We start from the raw sequence: 23,291 nt of genomic DNA on the forward strand, positions 1-23,291 counted from the left end.
TTAAAACTTGTTGTATGGGATTTAATCCCAAATCTATAAATTTTCAAGTACTTTTTCCTTGAGTATTGTGTTAAAGCCTTCTTTGTGAACCATTACGGTTCTTATGATTTCTTTGATTAAAAGCTTGATTGTCTTGATGAATTCTTTATGTTGTGGTCTTTTTTATAGAAGACTTCTTTTAAAGATTAGGCATAATTCGTGTTTATGCAAAATTGTTTTTGATGGATTATATTGGACCTTTGATTCAATTTGTTAATCGGTCATCTTTGTAAAAACTTTTTGGAAAATGATTCCTTATGTGTTTATTGCCCTTTTGTGGCATTTATATGTGTCCATCACATGTTATTTAATGCATCATTTATTTGGCCTTATTATTGTCATATTAGAGATGTTTGTCGAGGTGAGTTATGGGCACCTCGTGTTGTATCATTTTAAATTGTCCACCTTCCATATTATAGATGGTTGTTGAGGTGAGTTATGGGCACCTTGGGACTCTAAAATGAGTTGTTATTTGAGCTCTAATTATGAGTGTGTCACTCATTTTTTCTCTTGTGACCATTGATATTATGGATGCTTCTATGTAAATGTGATGGACATATGGTATTTGAAACCTTAAATGCTTTAAGGTATATTTAAAATCAAGGTGTTTTGGGATTATAGCCCAACCTTTTATTTATAAATCTTATGAGTGCATTTGCACATTTGTGATTCTGAATGTTGTGCTTATTGTGCACATGTGTTCTTGTGTTTTTTCACAAGTGTTCTTGGTGTGTGTATGTTCACACATTTGTTCTAAAGAATATTATTTTATCATCTTGTTGAAGATACTTTTACATGCATTTATTCCAAAATGTTATTGTTATGAGTATTCATGTTTTAAAAAGAATATTGTTTCATTCGAGGTTTATTTTCATTACAAGTTCATTGCCTCAAAAGTCTTTTCCTTGTATGCCCATTATCTAAGTGTCATCATATGTAGACAAGAATTTTATTACACCTTCGTGTGTTTTTAGCTATTTGTTGTCTTTTGCTCTCTTGGTCTAGTAGCTGAACACACTTGTCTTGAGTGTTTTTATATGTAGACAAGGCACGTTGATTCACACCATGGTGTGTGATTTTTAGCCTATGTTGGCGTTTGTGTCCTTGTTCTAGTCGCTTAGATGTATGCCCATGGTTGGCTTATTTCACTCATTTCAAGTGCCATCATATGTAGACAAGAGATGTATTATGTTTTAGCCCATGGTTGGCTTATTTCTCTTGTTCTAGTAGCTGAACATACTTGGTTTTAAGTGTATTTTTTACGTAGACAAGAGATACTTTTTAGTCCATGTTGGCATGTATTCTCTTGTTCTTATCGTAGATGCACTTATTTCAAGTATTATTATATGTAGACAAGAGGATCTTTTACAGACCTTTGTGTGTGTCTTTGGCCTTTAATGGCTTTATATTCTTGACTAGTAGCTTATACACTTGATTTATGGATTTTGGAGGACTAATGAGGAAGTTGTTTGTAATTGATAAATTATTATTGAAACTTGCAAAATTTCATTCATGACTTGTGTTTTTCAAGTAAATCATATCTTTGATATGCATATCAAGTTGATTTCTTAGCATTTAATCTATATATTAAGTGCTTATGGCTTTTGCCACCCTTATATGCAAAATGTGTATTAAGTATGTCTTTCATAAATGTTTTTAAAACCTTGTGAACTCTTGGGTTTATTTTGCCTAAAGTATGCTTGGAGACTTTGTTTCTCTTGTTTGGTACTTCATTACATGTTTGAAGCATGTTCATTAATGAGTTCTTTGAGTATTAATTCATTTAATGATAAGTATATGCATATGCTCTTTATGACCTCTTTTGGGCTCTCATTCAATAAAGCATAGGAATTTTATGCCTCTTCGTAGGCTTCTTGTGGTATCCCTTTGTGGATCATTTTGTTATTCCCCATTATGGGGTTATATTTGTCCAATGATGGACCTTATGAATGCATTATGCATCATTGCAATTTATTTTTGCATAATTTGCTTCCGCACAGTTTGTTTTAACATGATGTATGATTTTGAAACTTTAAGTGTCATTTCTGCATAATTTGCATAATTTCTAACATAGGTCATCCATAATTATGCTAGTTAGAAATTGTCCATTTGAGTAAAAGTGCAAAGATATGTTTTACTTGTTTCTTTGTTGATTCTCTACAGGATCGCTAAAGATGTGGAACATTAGATGCATCATGGATTCGATCGATGGGGAATTGGACTTGAAGACCTAGCTCAAACTGTCATGAAGATGGAGTTTTTTCTTAAAGACTTTTGAAGAATTGGACTTCGTCTCAAGACTTCCCTTTGATTTTCAAAACTTTCGGGTTTTTTCCCCGCAAAGTTTGAGGGGGGATGTTAAAATATGTGTATTATCGTCATTTGTAATCTCGTATATATTTATATTCATATATATATAGATACATATACATATATATATATGTATATCTATATATATATGAATATAAATATATATTCTTTATTCACCCAAAAGGGTATTTCTGTAAATTCCTGTTTTGCGCATATTCCACTTTGGAATATTGCTTGTAATTTTCCATTTTTATTTTTTATTTTTCTTCTTTTTTTCCCTTTTTAATTTTCGGCTTTTGTGCCACATAGGGAGGCTCCCCAAAGAGTCGTTGGGGAGCCTCCAACGGTCACATATGTGACCGTTGGGGAGCCTCCAACGGTCACATATGTGACCGTTGGGGGCTCCCAACGACTCTCTTGGGAGCCCCCTTTGTGGCTCCTTTTCTTGCTTATAAATAGGGGCTCTCCCCTTTGTATTTCTTAATTCTCGAGGGAGCTTATGCTCCATTGTAATGGGATTTTCACCCCTTCTCCATTATTCTTCAATGATATGTAACTTATGACTTTAAGTCATATTTTTCCCTTTTTATGGGTTTTATGTATTGGCACATTATGTGGGTGTGTTGTTTCCCTTTAATGGGTATATTTGCACTTTACGTGCATAAGTATGGGTTCATTAGTGAACTCAAGGTATTCCAAGTCACTTTCTAACAAGTCCATCTCAATGTGTTTAGTGCGCTCATGGAATGTCCGGTTGCTTGCAATGTAGATCGCACTTTTGTTGTCACAACACATCTTTGAAGCTTGCGTTGCTTTAACTCCCATATCCGCTAGAAATCGTCTGAGCCAAACAACCTCCATAGTGGTGGTTGCCATGGCTCTGTATTCAGCTTCGGTGGAGGAAAGAGAGACTTTCTGCTGCTTCTTGCACCTCCACGAAATTAAGGTTTCACCTAGGAACACACAAAAACCAGTAGTTGAGTGTCTATTATTGGGATCACCTCCCCAGTCAGCATCAGTATATGCAATTAAATTTAATGAAGATGAAGCAGACAAGAAGAGTCCTCGTGAAAGAGAGGATTTTAAGTATCTAATAATACGCAAAATCGCTCTCATGTGCACGGAGGTGGGAGCATGCTGAAACTGACTGACTGTATGAACCGCATGAGTTATATCTGGCCTAGTAATGGAAAGATAAGAAAGAGCTCCAACAAGTTGTCTATAAGGAGTAGGATCATCAAGAAGTTCTCCATCATCAATTTTCATTTTAACATTGACAACTTCTGAAGTGTCTACTTTCTTATCATCTGTAATTCCAGACCTGAAAACGATATCAAGAGCAAATTTAGATTGAGATATCAAATACCCCCGAGGGGAATAAGCAACTTCAATGCCTAAAAAATATCTTAATAAACCTAAGTCACTCATTTCAAAGTGAGTTTTAAGAAGAGATTTGATATTTGCAACTCCCTGTTTGTCGCCTCCGGTGATGATCATATCGTCCACATAGAGAAGAAGAATAATGATGCCTGCATCAGATTTCTTAACAAACAAAGCAGTGTCAGTTAAACAAGGTTGAAAACCAATATCAAGCATAACATGAATAAATCGGTCATACCAGGCTTTTGGAGCCTGTTTAAGACCATAAAGAGCTTTTTCTAGACGAAGAGCTTTACCCTTAGGGATACTAATACCAGGTGGGGCTTCCATGTATACTTCTTCAACGAGATTCCCATTCAGGAAAGCATTTTTGACATCTAATTGAAAGATAGGCCATGTTCTAATGGAGGCCAAGGCTATTAAAGTTCTAACAGTGGTCATACGGGCCACAGGAGCAAATGTTTCTTCATAATCGATGCCATACTCTTGGGCATATCCTTTTGCTACTAAACGGGCCTTATATCTTACCAGGGTCCCATCACTTTTGGTTTTGACTTTGTATACCCACCTACAACCTATAGGTTTCTTACCCGGAGGAATATCTTGTATCGTCCAAGTATTGGCCTTTTCTAGTGCATCCAATTCTATTTTCATGGCTTCTATCCATTCTATATGATTTTTTGCTTGAGAATAGGATGATGGTTCAACATATGATTGTATTAATGTAATGGCGGCCCTATACGTGGGTGAAAAAGATTCATAAGACACAAATTTTTTTGGAGGTTTAGAGATTCTAGACGTTCTTCTAGGTGAGACTTCAGAGTATTTTTGTAATGCACATGGAAGATTTTGCTCTCTACGTCTTGAATATTGTAGACTAACATCCCTATGGATTTGCTCTTCATTATCATCATTTTCAACAACAATAGGACTTTGATCATTGTCAAGGTCACATCCAACATCACATTCATTGGATTTTGAAGTTGGATCAATTAAAAACGAGTATTCAGTGACATCCTTGGATTTTTCAAATTCAATGAAGCTTTCTTTTTCCAAAAAAGATACATTTCTTGACACATATAATTTGTCATTTTGAAAATCGAAACACCTGTAGCCTTTTTTATTATCAGCATATCCTAAAAAGGCACATGGGATTGCACGAGGAGAGAGTTTATCATTTCTGTTGGTGAAAACAAAACATTTGCATCCAAAGACTCTTAATCTAGAATAATCTGGAGTTAAATTAACAAGCTTTTCTATTGGAGTTGTATTCTTTAATGAGGAAGATGGCATCCTATTAATGAGGTAGGTGGCAGTTAGGACCGCTTCAGCCCAAAAACTTTTTGGAACTTGATTTGCAATTAGCAATGTCCTATTAGTTTCCATAATGTGTCGATGTTTGCGTTCGGCTAGGCCATTCTGTTGTGGAGTGTGTGGACATGATATTTGATGTGTAATACCATGTAAATTGAGATAGTCTTTGAATTCGTTGGACATAAATTCTCCCCCTGAATCAGTGCGAAAAACAGAAATATCATTTTGAAACTTATATTTAACCATTTTATGAAATATTTGGAAGTTAGCAAAGACATCAGATTTATGTTTAAGAAAATAAATCCAAGTATGTCTAGAAAAGTCATCAACAAAAATGACATAATATGTATAACCACCTTTGGAAATAACTGGTGCGGGGCCCCAAACATCCGAATGTATTAACTCAAGTGGTTATGAGGAAACAAAAGTTCTACTAACAAATGGTAACCTTTTCATTTTGCCAAGAATGCAGTCTTTACAAGAAAAAAATTCAGAATTACAAAATTTTTCCAAACTTGGAAAATATTGAATTTTAGACATATGAGGATGGCCAAGCCTTTTGTGCCATAAATCCAATTCTAATTTCTGAATATTATAACAAAATGCATTCTTGGGTAATTCCAAAAAGTCCATGTAATAAAGTCCTCCTTCTCTATGGCCTTCCCCAATCAGCTTCCCTGACTGGCGATCCTGTACCCAACAACCATGAGAAGAGAAGGAGATATTACATCCATAATCAGATATTTGCGAGACAGATAAGAGATTCAAATTAAGTTTAGGGATATATCTAACTTCTGGGATAAAAAATCTTTTGGATTTTTGAAGATTTTCAAAACATCCTATTCCTTTTACTTCGAGAGATGTGCCATCGGCTGTAAAAACCTTTGACACACTTGAGTTATTTTTAAGACATTCGGATAGACTATTAACATTTGGGGTCATATGAAAAGAAGCACCAGAATCTAAAAGCCAAGGAAAGTTACCTGGACCGGAGAAAGATGCAACTGCCGCTCCAGTTGAGGCTTCGGTTGAGGAGGATACCCCTTTGAGAAGAGGTTGAAGGATTTCCATCAGTTGAGCCATAGACACAGGTGCATCTTGATCTTTTGACTCAAATGCAACTCTTTTTTCTTCTCTTCTTTTTAACTTTGGACATTGAGGCCTATAGTGCCCCGGTTCATGACAATGATGACAAATAACTTTTCTTTTATCAAAGTCGCCGTTTTGCCTTCCAAAATGAGGCGGCTTGTAAGTACGAGTATGATTCCCCGGTCTAGATACAGCTAAAACGGAGTCATCATCAACTTTTGGAGTACTTTTTCTAAGTCTATTTTCCTCCATAGTGAGCTCTTCTATAGTATCAACAATAGAAGGAATTTTTCCACGATGTAAAAGGGCTGATTTGGTGGATTTAAACTCCGGCCTTAGACCATTCACAAATTGATAGAAATGTTCCATATTGAGTTGCTTTTGGCGAAGCTCGATGTCTTCGGCACAATGCCATTTGGGCTCAAGAAGAGCCAACTCTTCCCAAAGTTCAGACAACTCATTATAATATTCTCGAATAGTTTTATCTTTTTGAGTCATTGTCCGAACTTTATCTTGTAAATTGCATACATGTGCAATATCTTTAAGGGAATACATGTTTTTGAGGTATTCCCAAGCCTTATCGGCATGCTCAAACTTAGCTAGACTAGAGCATTTTTTAATGTCAATGCTATTGATGAGCCATGACATAATTTTTGCATGCCCTATCCTCCATTCTTTCCATTTCTTTTCATAAGTGGCTAACGCCTTACTCTTCTCTTCTTCCGTTAGAGGAACCTCTTTATCACCCTCTTTCTTGGTAAGAGATAGTTTAGGTTCCAAATCGGAACCATCCACTATACCCCATAAACCTTTTCCCCAGATGTGGTGCTTCATAATCGAAGCCCACATTACATAGTTAGTATCATTTAGCTTCATAGGAATGATGGTGATCTTATCATTGTCATCCATCTTTTACAAGGGTAAGAGAGGAATAAATAGGAGGAGAGAGAGAAAAATAAAAAGAAAAGAAAAAGAGTAGACAAAGGAATAAGAGAGGATACAAAACCAAAAATTTTTGTAGCACAAGTTCGCCTTTCTTCAAACAAATCTTCTTGAGCCAAGAACAAGGTGATGAAACACCTTTTGTAAATGTGACACGGAAAACGAGGTGGAAGCACTTCAAGATCTAAGGATTTCGTAGCTTTGATACCATGTAATGAAATGGTGGTCTTCAACAAATGCACAAATAACTCACAAACAAGTGTCTATTGGAGACACTACAAGCATGACCCTTGAAAGGGTATAAAGGGAAGAACACTTGAAAAATAAATAATACTTTATTCATGAACAAAATGCTTAAGAAGCATGGTGATTTCCATTGAAGGGGTTCACCCCTATATATACAAAAAAGTAGGAGAGAGAGGAGAGCTCATTTTGAGCTCTCCAAAAGAGACGTTGGATTCCAACGTCTCTTAATATAGTTGTTGGACTACAATCCAACAACATTTATTATTATAGCTGTTGGACTATAGTCCAACAACATTTATTATAGCTGTTGGACTACAGTCCAACAGCTATTTGCACAGTCAAGTTCCAACAGGAACTTGACTGGATCAAAATATCTAGTTTCTATTGAACTAGATGCTAAAAAAGAAAATAAAAAATAGAAAAATAAAATAATAAAACAAAATATAATAATATTAAATAATATATATATATATATATTGCAGTTTACATTTTAACATAAAGAACATTTGAAAGATTGATGGAAGATTCGGGCAAGGGTATGATGGAGTTTCCAATATGCGAGACAGAGTGGTGTGATCCATCTCCAGTAACTATACTACTTCTACCAATGTAAGGAACAAGTTTTAGGAGCTTACCTGCATCACCAGTAACATGAGTCGCTGCGCCAGAGTCCACATACCAAGTACCTTGCTCATTTTGTTTCAGATTCAATTCTATTAAGGCTGACAACAACTCTTTTACTTCTCTGTTGGTCCTTGTATTGTCTGTGCCTCTTTTTGCTTCAGTTTGTGTTGATTTTCCTTTATTTAGGGGATTGAACCAGCAGTTAGCTTTGATATGCCCCCTTTTATTACACAGAAAGCAAGTAGGAATCGGCCTCTGTCTTTGTGGGTTGGTATATGAGTTGGGTGTAGGCAATAATCCACGACCTCCATGACCACTTCTTCCTTGTGCTCCTTTTCCCTTGATATCATAGTTTCCTCGTCCTCGTGCATAAGTAACCCCTGTAGCAAGAACTTCTTGTGCCCCATCATGCATAGATGATTCTTCAGAAAATCCCTTTAGATTCATCTCATATTGTAACAATTTTGCGCGCAGATCTTCAAAGTTGGGCAGCTCAGGTAAACATAACAGAGAAGTGACAATCATATGATAGTCGTGTCCCAATCCACTGAGGGTTTGTTGTACCAAATCTTTATCAGAAACTGTACTTCCAACAACTGCTAACTGATCTGTGATAACCTTCATTTTGTTCAAATATTCCATGATGGTCATGGAATCCTTTCTTAACATTTGAAATTCTTTTTTAAGAAACATAATCCTGGCCTGAGAAACCTGTGAGTATGTCTGAACAAGTCTGTTCCAAAGTTGCATGGCAGTGCAGTCATCTGGAATGGCTACAAGAACCTCTTGTGACAGTGTTGATGTAATATAAGCAACAAGCGCTTGGTCTCTTTTCATCCAAGCCACAAATTCAGGATTTCTAACATATACGGTAGTAGATTCCCCTTTGCTGTCCCTTTCTTCTTGTGATATGAACTCAGAAGGAACTGGAATAGATTCATCCAGATGTCCAGAAAGATCCTGACTCCTAATGAAAGGTATGATTTGCCTCTTCCAAGTCAAGAAGTTACCATTATTTAATTTTTCAGACACAAGTTGGCTGAGGAAACTTGAAGAAAGAACTAACTGGCTAGGAAGAGAATTCATGTTTCATAGAATTAAGAATGTATTCAGCACAATCTGCTTACACCTGCAGTTTTTGTAACTCTTTTTTTTTTTTGCAGGAACTAATTCAGATTGCTGATATGAAACAGAAATTGAATGTCAATCAGATTTCTGATTTGTATATGAAATGGAATATCGGATATGAAAATCCAAAAAAAAAATATCAATGTGAATATGTATTCCTAATGTATCGGCTTGTTAGTTGCTGAATGAGGAAATCTGGGCTGAGTCACTCAAGAGACAAAAAGAAAACAGTGGAGAAACCAAGGTTCGGCCACCACCGAAGTAAGAGAAAAGGAAACTGTAGGGAGAAAAGTAAGAAATGAATGAGACGTGAACCCAAAAAAAATCTGAGTTAGTTGGGTCAGTCGTGAGCCCCAGAAACCAGAAAAATCTGAGTTGTCTGGGTCAGTCGTGAACCCAAAAAAAAAAAACTGACAGGGTCAATCGTGATTCCAAAAAGAGACGAGAAACAGACTGAGACTGACTGGGTCAGTCGTGATTCCAGAAGAAAACGAGAAACAGATGTGGGATGAAAAGAATGAGACTGACGGGGTCAGTCGTGAATCCAAAAAAAAACAAGAACAGACGTACCTTTTTGGATTTTCAGACTTTAGAAGAGGAAATAGAGGAGAAAAAAATCTTCATACGTGCCTTTTTGGATCGATCCCAGTTTCAACTGAAGCGTGGCTCTGATACAATGTTAGATTTGCAACCTGCAGATCGTTCCACGCGAGAGAGCTGCGAAACAGAGAGAGATAGAGAAAGGGAGAGAGAGGTTTGGGAAAAACCGATACCCTGCTGCGTATAGGTCGGCTGTTGTGTATTCCTTTATGTTAACATGTGATTACAAACAACATTAGGGTACTAGAATACCCTTTTTACAATAATCAATATTACATAATGCCATTAATGAAGAAGTGGGTGTCACGGGTCTGGATCTTCAGATCCATGACCCGTAACCAGAGAAAACACTTCTTTTCAACCGCCTAAGGTGATCCCTGAGGAATTAGCCCTAACTCACATGCACCCACGTGCGTCTAAACGCTACACGTGAGAAACTCATCCAAGTCAAGAGGTCCTTAACCAAATCTCCAAAGGCAACATCCTCTGACCTGCTGGCCTGCTTAACCAAACAACACTCCACGTTTGTGCTGCCACACACCGTCGCACCAACGATCATACCGTTGCCTATCACATGCCATGCTACCAACACATATCACACGTTCCTACACTCGATGCATTTTTCATTGAGCTCCGCACTGCGCATACTCCGTTTCAAAGGTTCGGTCCGGGACAGTCATTAATATACCCATAAAAATACCACTCTATTACAAGCATTCATAGGACTATCAGGATGGAATTATTAGGCTAGACTCAACCATCTCAGGATCAGACCCATCTTTGAGGTGCCAATATCGAGATAAAGTCTGAACCTAACTTGGCCAGACTTAGGTACAACCAAGTCCTGGTCAGGTCTAGATGATTATAATCAGTCCAGCAAATCGGATAGAGCCCCTAGTTCTCCAAATTAATTGCTTCATTGGCCTCCAGAAAAATAGCAAGTCACCTGCAAAAGTATAAGAGACATCTGTGGTAAATGGACTGTGCATGTAGTGTAATGTGCTCCAACAGGTTAACATTGCTAACATCAGAGTCATCCTATGGTATTTTCATCATTTAACAAGATTGGTCAGCACCTCAAACACAACTACCTTATAACTCCCTTCCGCCTAGCTTAGAAAAAACTTGGCATTAATCTGTATGGAGTCTCCCTGGACTAGATTCCAGCCCTTCTGATGTCAAGGTGTTGAAACGAGTTAAAACTTCTTGTACTGCTAAAGAAAAGGAAGAGTACAATGTAAAAAAAAGTGTAGGTATATTGCAATGATCAAGGACATGCAGAAATAGTTGGTTGGAAGCCCATGATCTAGTGCACTAGATCAAGGCTTATATCTAATGACCCCAAGTATTGTCTCCAATGACCATGATTAGATCTCATTATACTAAAGGACGTGGCTGCAGGTGATTTTTAGAAATCCAAGAAAAGTATGCAAGATATCATACCACAATAGTTTCTCTATACTAGAAAATGTTGCAAGAGGCAATAACAAAAGTTTTAAGAAAGAATATCATACACTGCCTAGAATCTGCTGTGTCTGCAAGCGCCCAGGTTCACCCAGATTTGTTCGCCACGTTATTTGAAGCTTACCGAGGATATTGCTTCCATCTGCCTTCACTTGTGCTGGCACATCATGGGTAGACATTTTTAATTGATAAACATAGTTACGAGTTCCCCCAGGTCTAATGAGGAGAGGCGGCCTGAAAATCTCTCTGCATAGGTAGAGAAAGAACAACATAGCAGAACCTTGATAAGGCACATTGTCATTCTTTGGCATATAGGAAAATAAGCAGTAGTGAGGGGGAAAAGGGTGCAAATAGGCATGCAACAATAGGAGAGAAGTATACAAAGGGAAATTACCTAGACTGCAATTTAACATTTGAGTCATGATTATGCAATTCTACCACCACTGCAGTCCACTGAATTGATGGCTCAAAATCAACTTGATCCATATAAAGGTCTGACTTTGTGTGGTTTTCAATGCAAGCCTCCAAAAATGTACTTTCCTGAAAATGAAGAGCAATGAGTAATGTTGAAGAATTGATGAGATGCACCGAACCTTAGGTATAGAGAGAGAGAGAGAGAGAGAGACACGGCTGCACAATAAGAGTTACTTTGATTAGGGCTAATCTCTATGTTAAATAGAGAGAGGCCAAAAAGAGAAATTACACATAAGTCCCTCATTAAAATAAAAATTCAAATAGCCTCTAGTTTAGGAAAATTTAACCATAACACCTCTTAATCTCAACACTCCCCCTCAAGCTGGAGCATAGATATCGATCATGCTCAGCTTGTCACAACAATGGGAGAAACTAGGCCTCGCAAGGGCCTTGGTAAAGACATCAGCAACTTGATCTTCGGAAGATACATGATCTGTGCAAATATAACCAGCCTGAATCAAGTCACGTACATAGTGACAGTCAACTTCAATATGTTTAGTCCTTTCATGAAACACGGGGTTGTTGGCAATATATGTAGCAGCCCTATTGTCACACACCATCACCATAGGTAGGGATACCTTCACCTGAAGTTCGGTCAAAACTGATTTTACCCACATGATCTCAGCTGCGGTCTGAGCCATAGCTCGATATTCTGATTCAGCACTCGACCTGGCTACAACAGTTTGTTTCTTACTTCTCCAGGTAACAAGATTTCCTCCCACAAAAACACAGAATCCAGTTGTTGACTTTCTATCTTCGATGGACCCTGCATAATCTGCATCAGTGTAAGCAACAACGTCCAAGGAAGGATTTTGTTTAAACAACAGTCATTTTCCAGGAGATGACTTTAAGTACCTGAGAACCATTATAGCTGCATCCCAGTGAGCTTTGGTAGGTTTATCCATGAATTGACTAATTTTACTCACGGCTAATGAAATGTCAGGTCTAATAACGGTCACATATAACAACTTACCCACCAAGGATCTAAAACTGGTACTATCCACATATTCAGATTTTTCATCGAACATATGAGTTTTGGGATCCATAGGGATGTTAGCTGGCTTTGCTCCTAGCATTCCAGTCTCTTTTAATAAGTCCATCGCATACTTTCTTTGTGACAAAACTAAGCCCTCTTTGTTTCTTGCAGCCTCAATACCCAAAAAATATCGAAGGGAACCAAGATCTTTAGTAACAAAATGTTTCGGAGGATGATCCTTTGTTGCGAAAATATCTTGGGCACTGCTTCCTGTTAATATGATGTCATCGACATATACCACCATAATCACAATTCCAGAACTAGTTTTCTTGATAAACAAGGAGTGGTCTAAGGTTGACCTGACAAATCCAAAATCCGACATTACCTCAAATAATTTTTGAAACCATGCCCGAGGACTCTGCTTCAAGCCATAAATAGCCTTCTTCAACTTGCACACTTTCTGACACTCCCCCTGAACCTCAAAGCCTGGGGGTTGTTGCTTATAGACTGTTTCATGTAGATCTTCATACAAAAAGGCATTATTGACATCCAACTGAGACAAGGGCCATCCATAGTGCACTGCAACAGAGAGAACGAGACGAATAGTGCCAAGACGAGCGACTGAAGAAAAAGTTTCAAAAAAGTCAACACCATAAGTCTGAGTATAGCCTTTTGCAACCAACCGGGCTTTGTACCGTTCAATTGAACCATCCGAGTTATATTTAATGGTATATACCCATTTACAGCCAACAATATCTGCATCAGTTGGAGGATCAACCAAGTCCCAAGTGCCCCTAGAGCATAGGGCATCCATCTCATCCTGCATAGCCTGCATCCATTTGGGGTCGAATAGAGCCTGACTGTGATGAAGCGGAACAGAGGAGGCAGATAAAGCCGAGATAAAATTCTTCATAGATGCCCCAAGATTAACTTCAGAAACAAACTGAGAAATGAGATGAAGGGTGCACTATCTTTTCCCTTTTCGCAGAGCAATATGAAGATCCTCATCAAGAACAGAAACTTCAGTATACTCAGAGATACTTACCTCAAGAGAAGGAGATAATGGGGCCATGGAGGTAGGTGGTAACCTGTGAGTATACACTATAGGAGGGTTTTTGTATCGAGACTCCTAAAGGATGGAGCCTCAGGCTGTGGAGAGAATGACTCTAAAGGAAAAAGAGGAATTGGCAGAGGAAAGACATCACCCTGACTCTCCTGTAACCTTGAAGTAGTACTTGAGAAATATGGAGTAGACTCAAAGAAGGTAACATCCGCACTGACATACTCTTTATGGGATATAGGGTCATAGCAACGATATCCTTTTTTATTCTTAGGATACCCAAGGAAAACACATTTAATAGACTGTGAAGCAAGTTTATCTCGTTCAGGACCCAGCTTATGCACAAAGCACACATATCCAAAAACTTTAGGGGGGATAGGAAAAAGAGGAACCTCAGGATGGAGAATTTGGATTGGGATTTGTTCTTCTGCAGAACTTGAAGGCATGCGGTTTATAAGAAAACCAGCAGTCAAAACTGCAGCTCCCCAGTATGACGCAGGCATATTGGATTGAATCATTAGGCACCAAGTGACATTGAGAATTTGTCTATGTTTCCTCTCAGCCACAGCATTTTGTTGGGATGTATGAGGACATGTAAATTGAGGTTGAATCCCTTTATCAGAATAGAATTAAAGCAAGTCTTTGGATTTGAACTCAAGAGCATTATCAGTGCGAACAATTCTAACACACACGTCAAATTGAGTTTTTATTTCAACAATCAAAGATTTAAGAATGACAGGACCTTGAGACCGATCTTTTAACAAGAACACCCACGATAACCTTGAGAAGTCATCAACAATGACCAAATAATAACGGCACTGAGACCTACTAGGAATCCTACTCGAACCCCATACATCGACATGAAGGAGGTCAAACAATCTTTGACTCGATGGACTTAGACTAGAGGGAAAAGAGCTTCGGCAATGTTTTCCCAATTGACATGTTTCGCATTGAAAAAAAACTGAGGGAGGTATATGAGGAATGACTCGACGAAGTTTAGGCACTGGAAGATGACCCAGACGATGATGCCACAATAAAGGACTCAAGGAAGACGTAACAGCAGAGTAGACAGAACCCACTGGTTGATGTAGATAATACACACCACTTTCCTCATGACCACCACCGATACTCTTCCCCGTAAGCAAGTCCTGAAAAGAGCAACCCATATGATCAAAAATTACCCTACAATTCAACTCTTTTGTCATTCGACTGACATATAATAGATTCTGTGGAAAAGAAAGAGCATGAAGAACATTTGACAATTGAAGGGTAGGGGAAATAGACATGTTTCTCTGCCCTACAATTGGGGAAGAACTACCATCAGCAAGGACTACCCTTTTTTTATCTAAGACAGGTTTTAAATTTAAAAAGCTACACGAATTCCCACACAAGTGACTGGATGCTCCTGAATCAATGATCCACCTACCACCTTGGCCAAGAAGACCATCTCTTGCCGAGCCTGCAACCTCTGCACTAGGAGGCTTTAAAGTGGATGAACATAAGGCAAAGAGATCATCATATTCGGCCCTGCTAAGAGTTACAGAGTCATTGAAATAATTTTCATCTGGTTTACCCCCTTGAGCCATAAGATAAAATGATGGGCTTTAAAAAAACAGGTACAACCACACGCACACCCAGTTTGCTGAAAATCCAGATCTGATCCACAACCAGCTATACAACCGACTATATCTAGTTTTAATTTCATAGAAAAAACCTGAGATTCATGACCACCGACTGTAATACGACGACTATTCAGACCCAATATATCACATCCACCTTAACAAGGAACTGCCATAGGCAGCATATCACAACCACGACAGACGGTATACCCCGACACCACCAGAGATGGCACTAAAGATCTGCTCCACACTCCGCAAATTAACGACAGCTAATGGCCTTCACCGAAATACCTTGAAGCTGTTGCACAGCTTTCTTCTAGACTTGACGTCAAACCTAATTCCAGATCAACGTCAAAAAGAAACTTTCAGCAATCCAGATCTCCACCTGATCTGGTTTCACGATCATTGGATTTTTCTCTCCACCTTCACGCGACTTCAACCTTCACGCTATCTCCTTGTTGGGTCTTCAAACAGTTTCCAGATCTGGCAGCAGCCAACTTCAACTACAACAGAAGGAGAATCAGATCTGAATACGATCTGATTTTGAGAAATCTGACTTCGATAGAGATAGAGAATATCAGATCTGAAGGAATATGCAGGTCCACGACTTATACAAGAATCCCTATAATTTATTTATTTTTCTCGACAACCAGATCATTAAAGGAATAGCGATATAAGCATATCTAAATCAGTCAGGACCTAAAATAAAGACCATAGGCAGACCAAAAAACAAATTATGATATAATCTTCACAACAACCCACGACAAATCTGGTTGTTACCCACTTCACGACAGCATTACTGCAGCAACCTGAACTTCATATTTGATCGACTGAAAACCCATATTTCACCTCGACTTTTAGATCTGAGTCATGACTTTTGTCAGACTCTAGATCTGTTATCAGATCTGCGCCACTTAGATCTAAAACAAATACCGAACACACCTTAGGTTGAGTCCCTTTCACGCGATCTAGTACCCTTCACACACGCTTTGACGCAAACCCAAAGTCACGCTCCCAAGGCCGATTGCTCTGATACCATGTTGAAGAATTGATGAGATGCACCGAACCTTAGGTATATAGAGAGAGAGAGAGACGGCTGCATAATAAGAGTTACTTTGATTAGGGCTAATCTCTATGTTAAATAGAGAGAGGCCAAAAAGAGAAATTACACATAAGTCCCTCATTAAAATAAAAATTCAAATAGCCTCTAGTTTAGGAAAACTTAGGGGTGGCAATTTCTAACACGACCCGCCAACCCGCCTCTTAGGCGGGTTCGGGTTGGGCTTAAGCCAACCCGTTTAATAAACGGGTCGACTCGTGTAACCCGTTTATTAAACAGGTCGGGTTCGGATTGGGGGTATGCCAACCCGCCAACCCGGCTGACCCGTTTAATAAACGGGTTAGGTGGGTGGGTCAACCCGCCAACCCGTCTGCCCGACCCGCCAACCTGCCTACCTGCCAACCCGATCCATCAACCCGCCAACCCGACCCGCCAACCTGACCCGCGAACCTGAAAACCCGTTTACCCGACCCAACCCATTTATTAAATGGGTTGGTGGGTCGTGTCGGGTTACCCGTTTATTAAACGGATCGGGTTCGTGTTTGCCACAGCCGACCCGTTTAATAAACGGGTCGGGTTCGGGTTGAGGTATGCTGACACGCCAACCCGCCAACCCGACCCGATTGCCACCCCTAGGAAAACTTAACCATAACACCTCTTAATCTCAACAAGTAACAGAAGGGACACATGGGCATAAACTGAGTAGCAAAAGATAGGAAGTTATTGCAATCCTATATAGCAGGATTTACGATAACATTGATATGTTCCTATATACCACCAGTAAAAGAATAACTCCAAAAAAAAAAATGAGCCCATGTAGATACAGGTTGTACCAATAGCTTCAGTTTGGGTATGGGTTGAACCCATGTGGCCATGCATAGGTCAATTGGATTTGGATAGAATATATAGGTCAATCTAGGTGGATCCAGGTCAAATAAATTAACCCTCTCAAGTTGGCTCTAGATAGGAACCAGGTGGGCCAATGTAAATCCAAGTTGCTCAATTGAGTCCTGATTTGTAATATCGTGTGTTTTTCCATAGTTTTCAATTCTCAAATTCTGAAATTTTGGCTAAGTGTTTTATAAAGTTGATAAATATCAAGGAAAATTTCTTTAATTATAGGTGACGTCAGCTAGGTCTGGACATGGGCCAAGGCCCAATGACAAGACCAAAACGACGCGAATGATATTTGTAAAACTTTTTGTTTTTAACCTTTAAATTCGAGCGAAATTTAGGCAAAATTCGAAGGCAAAAATAAGGTAAGTATACCGTTAGATGCGTCTCGTAATTCTGAGAACATTGGTATTTCGTTTTTCTAAAATTGGGCTACGGTTGGCTCGAAAATCGCATCTTTCAAAAATGACCCACCTCTATTTTTACATTTTCATGATTGGATCTGAGCTGATCTGATCCGTTTGATCCAAGTTGATATGGATCTGGACCTAGTTCAAGACCCATATTAACTAAGATCCTGTCCGGGTTGGATCCATATGGATTTGGATCATGAATCTAAATTTAGATCCAAAATCCAAGTACAACCAATTTAAAACTTTAAAATCAATTTAAAGGTTAAATTAAGAGAGAATTATGCTACGAGAGGACTTCTAAAGGGTGGTAACACCCTCTAGAATATTCTAAAAAATACTTAATTAATAATTAATAATTAAATAATTAAATTTCAAAATTTAATTTATTGGATAAGTTGGAGTTCTTCATGGAGTAGAACTCTACCTAGATAGATCTTCTAGAGGGGGTGTCACCCTAAAAAAAAGAGATAAGATAATGAGAGGTTAGAGAGAGAGAGTTCTACATTTGGTAAAACTCTATCCTCTATAGGATAATAATAAAGTCTTCAGTTTACGACTGGATTCGTTTGTCATTGTGTTTATCGATGACATTCTCATCTATTCTAAGAGTGTGGAGGAGCAACGAGAGCATCTGTAGATCGTGTTGCAAACACTGAGAGAACATAAGTTGTATGCTAAGTTATCGAAATGTGAGTTTTGGCTTGACAGAGTTATGTTCCTCGGCCACGTGATCTCAGAGAAAGACGTGAAGGTTGATCCAGCTAAAGTGGAGGCAGTGTTGTCTTGGGAGCAGCCGAAGACGGTTTCAAAGATCAAGAGTTTCTTAGGATTAGTGGGCTACTACCGTCGATTCATACAAGACTTCTCGTGTATAGTTGTTCCTATGACTCGACGGTTGCAGAAGTCGGTGAAGTTAGTTTGGTCACCTCGGTGCGAGGAGAGCTTCCAGGAGGTTGACTTCAGCCCCAGTGTTGTCTTTGCCTTCTCGGACGAGCGGGTTCATAGTGTATCCCACATTCAGAGCAGTCCAAATACAACCCCGATTCCTTTCTTCTTCATCTTCCTCTTTCATATCTTATTAATAAAAAACAACATATAGTCCAACCTTTTCCCACATTTTCAGACAATAAATAGGTGAAAGTTGCATCCTCCAACACTATGCAAAGTTCCCCTACCATCCAAGCAAAGATAGTAGCTAAGATCTTAGCATTGGATTCCACTCATATTTTGAACTTTTCTTACAGTTTAGCTGTCAGTTTCCAAGGTCATTTCCTCACCTTCATTGAATACTGATCATGAATAGAGTACGTGAAGTTCAGAAAACATTGCATAAATTGTATTAATCAAGTGAATGATGTTGATAAATGGTCATTCATTATATTGGACAGGCTTCGAAACCAGATTCCAAGCACCAACTAAAATGAAACCTCATATATACCCTTGAGTAAATAATGCACATTGATGCACAATAAATGGGTCAAATAATACCAACTTTGGTGACAATATATATACAATGGCATTAAACTCCTTTAGATATATAGAATAAGCAATTCATGTTGCATAATCCTACATAATAGTGCAGTAATCGTTTCGAGAACTAATGTCTCAAGTTCATTTAGTAAGGGCTCCATATAGTTGTGGAATAAATAAAAAGAACGAAATATTCATAGAGGAATTATTACATAAAAGCAAATGCACTGAAAACAGCAGACATCCATAAAAAGAAGGATCTGACCAAATAGAATCAATAAAGTTCTTGTCTAACCATAGTTAATTACGCAGAACATACCATGACAGAGCGAACCTGCAACAAAATAGAAAGGTGTCAAATGGAAGAAGGCAGAGAAAAAATTAATCAATACACATAAATGGCAGACTTACAATTGAAACTAGAATTAAAATGAATAGAGAGTATTGTCTGCACTCTATAGAGTTAAATAGACAATACCTTCGTCCTTACTGAAAGTGGATTTGCAACAACAAATTTGAAAAACTGAGGAAGATATTTACGCTCTCCATCACCATCATTGTACAGCGCTGTACATACAAGCCTAGAATATCACAAGCAATAAAGAAGCAAATATCAAAAACTACAATGCATAAGGACAGGAGAAGTATACCATCAAAAGCTCAGAAAAAAGTATAGAACAAAACAAGGACATCTGACAGCTCAACTGTGTCAACAAATTTAAAAAATATCTCAATTCCTACCGACAATGTTCTACATTCATAGAAGAACTACACTATTGAGTGCTATCAATTCACTACTAAAAACATAATTTAAAAAGCATATCTAAATAAGTGGTTCCCAACTTCATGCAAGGTTAAAATTCTGCAATCTAATATACATGCAAAATTGTATACATGCGACACATTTTCATGGTACTAAACTACCAACCTCATGATATGAATGTGCATGTGCATATTGGTGTAGGGGATGATGGGGAAGGTAAGAGTTTGTGCATGTATGACGCAATCATATAAAACAGATCCCAGTAATGTTGTAAAAGATGTATTTAGTGCTGACTTTACTGGTTAGTCAGATGCATAATGGGTAAATATCTGGATGCAAAGATTTCTCAAATAATGTGGTGAAGCAAGTATTGAGGTTATCATAACCTAGCATACGGTTAGCTGCAGCTATTAGAAAGTAAAAGTCTATTATTTTTGCAAGAGTTTCAAAGATCTTTTCAATGTTGTGAATTTAAACTTCATGATCAGTGCAAAGCATAGAAAAATGGTTATCATAAATGTTCAAGTGCCTGAAAGCAAGAAGAATCATCTTCTGAAAATTAATGTGCATGTTTAAACCTTAAACCTAGCAAGGTTGTCAAACTAGGAAGCGGGAAGCGGGATGCGAGAAACGAGAAGCAGAAATGAGGCATTTTAAAATTTATAGGAAGCAGAAATGAGGCATTTTAAAATTTATAGGAAGCAGGAAGCGAAGTATCAATTTGAAAGCGAAATATGAATAAAAAATGAAGCAATATGGTAACTGAATAGGAATCGAACAAGAAACAAATAAAAACTAAAATAAAATTGATCATTCTTATATTTCAAGATTTTTCAGTAAAAGAGTTAAATTTTTGTTAAAATCTAACAATGATAATTACCAATTTAGAGAAAGTACATGGGAAGTGAGTGGAAACGTGAGAGGAAATACATGAAAACCATGAAAAGAAACGTGAAAAAAAAAACATATAGGAAGCATAGATCATGCGTGTGGGAAAGCATAATTGTGATTATGAATGTGACCTTGATAATGGTCATGATATGATAGATGAAGAACAAACCCATGATGATATGGTTAATGAAGAACAATTCTATAGGGACAAGAACTATTTGCAATGGTCTAGGCGTAGGGATCCTAATCACCCATGTGCACTGGAAAAATATTTTGATCAATTTGAAGTACAAACCACAAGGTCATCTAGAATCTCTAAACCACCTGAAAAGTTTGTCTTATGACTTTTTTATCGCAATTACAAGGCATCCATTGCATTAATTCATTCATGTGTAGAAACTTCAACATATGCTCAAGCCAAAGAACATTATGAGTGGGAAGAAGTCATGAAGGTGGAGTTAGAAGCTTTAGAAAAGGCTAGTACTTGGACTATTCAAGATATTCCACAAGAAAAAGAAATATATAGGTTGTAGGTGGGTATATAAGGTAAAAACCAAGAATGATAGAACTCTTGAAAGATATAAAGTCAAATTAGTTGTCAAGGGATATTCACAAGAATATGACATAGATCATGAAGAAACTTTTGCTCCAGTTACTAGTATGACCATAGTTAGGACCTTAGTAGTCTACCTCTGTTAGACAATGTCCTATATTTCAAATGAATGTCAAAAATGTCTTTCTTAATAGAAACTTATTTAAAGTATATATGGAGGCACCACCTAGTGTAAATATCCCTAAAGATAAAGATCTTCGTTTGAATAAAGTTCTTTATGGTCTTAAACAAGTATCGAAAGCTTAGTATGACAGGTTTAGTCACGTTATGTTTGATATTAGTTTAAGAAATTGTTTGACTAACACTGCCTTGTTTGTTAAGATTTCTGATGTAGGTATTATTATTCTCCTCCTCTACGTAGACGACATGATCACCACTGGAGGAGATAAACAGGGAGTTGGAAACTTTAAAAAATTTCTCAAAAAATAATTTGAAATGATTAATTTGGGTTTATTAAGATACTTCTTAGGAATTGAAGTTGCTAATTTTCCTAGAGGGTATTTATTGTATGTCTAAATTTTCTTTTGACATTCCTCCAAGTCTGGAATCACAGATGATAAGAGATGATACTCATGCGGTTGTCAATACCAAGATGTGAATTGATGATGAAAAACCTCTTGAATATCCTACCGCTTACAGACAGCTTATTGGAGTACTCTCTTACCTCTCAATTACTAGACCTAATATAGCACACGTACACACAGCTAGTCAATTTCAGCACACTTTCACTTTTGTTCATATGAGAGCAGTTTTGCACATTATTAGATATATTAAGTTAATACTTCTCTTTCACAAGGTCGCTTTTTGTTTGCTTCATCTACATTAGATTTAATTGTTTACACTGATGCTGAATGGAGAGATGATCCCAATAACCGGCACTCAACCACAGATTTTTGTGTTTTTTTATGTGAATTTCTGATTTTATGGTGATACAAGAAGCAACAGAAGGTATCGCTTTCGTCAACTGAAGCTGAATATCGGGTCATGGCAACAAAATGATGGAGGTGGTCAAGCTCATGAGATTGTTGGCCGATATGGGAGTTCATGTTACCACAGCCTCACGCATGTGTTGTGACAACAAGAGTGCGATCTACATTTCCAACAACCGTATATTTCATGAACATACTAAACATATAGAAATGGATTGTTACTGCGTACGAAAGGAGTATCTACATGGGACTATTGATCTGCCTTATGTTATATTAGAATATTAGTAAGCAGATTTCTTCACCAAACCTCTCGTTGCTCCCAAATTTCAATTCCTTTTAGTCAAACTTTCAATCATGGTGTCATAAGTTTGAGGGGAGAGTGCTAAAATTGTATATATATATATATATATATATATATATATATATATATATATATATATATGTGTGTGTGTGTGTGTGTGTACATACCAATGTATATACATGTATTTTATATATATATATATATATATATTTTATACGTATACATATATATATGTATTATATATGTATTTATATATTTTTTATTTTATTTTATTTATTTTTCTTTTGTCTAGTTCTATTTGAACTAGATTCAAACTAGACAACACATTGTTGACTAGTTTGATAGCCATTGGAGTCGGCACTGCTGTCCTCGCTCTTGTCTCCCTTTTAGCATCACGACAGGAGGGTGTCGCCCCTCCTACCCTCTCTCATCTCTAGTTGCATCAGGTAGGAGGGACGGCCCGCCTACCCTCTTTCGTCCCCCTATTTTTAGCTACAGCTGAGACACAATACCGAGTTGGGCTCGATACCGAGCCCAGCTCTATTCTATCAACTAGAGGACCGAGCCTAGGCTCGATCCCGTCCAGGTTAGGGGCCAGTCCCGGCTCGGCTACCAGGTTGAGCCCTCTGCCCCTTCTCTCGTCTTTGTGTTTTTTCAGCAACCCGGAAGTGGGTCGGCTAGGCTCGGCCTGA

The 23,291-nt window shown here is 37.9% G+C and overlaps 1 protein-coding gene across 4 annotated transcripts in view; it reads right to left on the bottom strand.

Moving 5' to 3' along the window:
* The window catches only part of LOC149822215 (trafficking protein particle complex subunit-like protein), a 183,416-nt gene that overhangs the window by 116,494 nt on the left and 43,631 nt on the right, over positions 1-23,291 (bottom strand). For 3 of the 4 annotated variants that reach the window (XM_089980714.1, XM_089980713.1, XM_089980715.1), the window contains exons 4-7: positions 19,581-19,683; positions 19,422-19,436; positions 11,531-11,676; positions 11,187-11,382 (exon numbers count right to left, since the gene is read on the bottom strand). In XM_089980714.1, coding sequence (XP_089836840.1) covers positions 11,187-11,382; positions 11,531-11,676; positions 19,422-19,436; positions 19,581-19,683 — 460 coding nt within the window. The remainder of the gene's footprint in view (positions 1-11,186; positions 11,383-11,530; positions 11,677-19,421; positions 19,437-19,580; positions 19,684-23,291) is intronic. The other variant, XM_089980716.1, reaches the window with a different exon arrangement.

The sequence above is a fragment of the Nuphar pumila genome, chromosome 11 (genome assembly GCF_984573655.1).
Source record: "Nuphar pumila chromosome 11, dmNupPumi1.hap1.1, whole genome shotgun sequence".
NCBI classification, from domain to species: domain Eukaryota; kingdom Viridiplantae; phylum Streptophyta; class Magnoliopsida; order Nymphaeales; family Nymphaeaceae; genus Nuphar; species Nuphar pumila.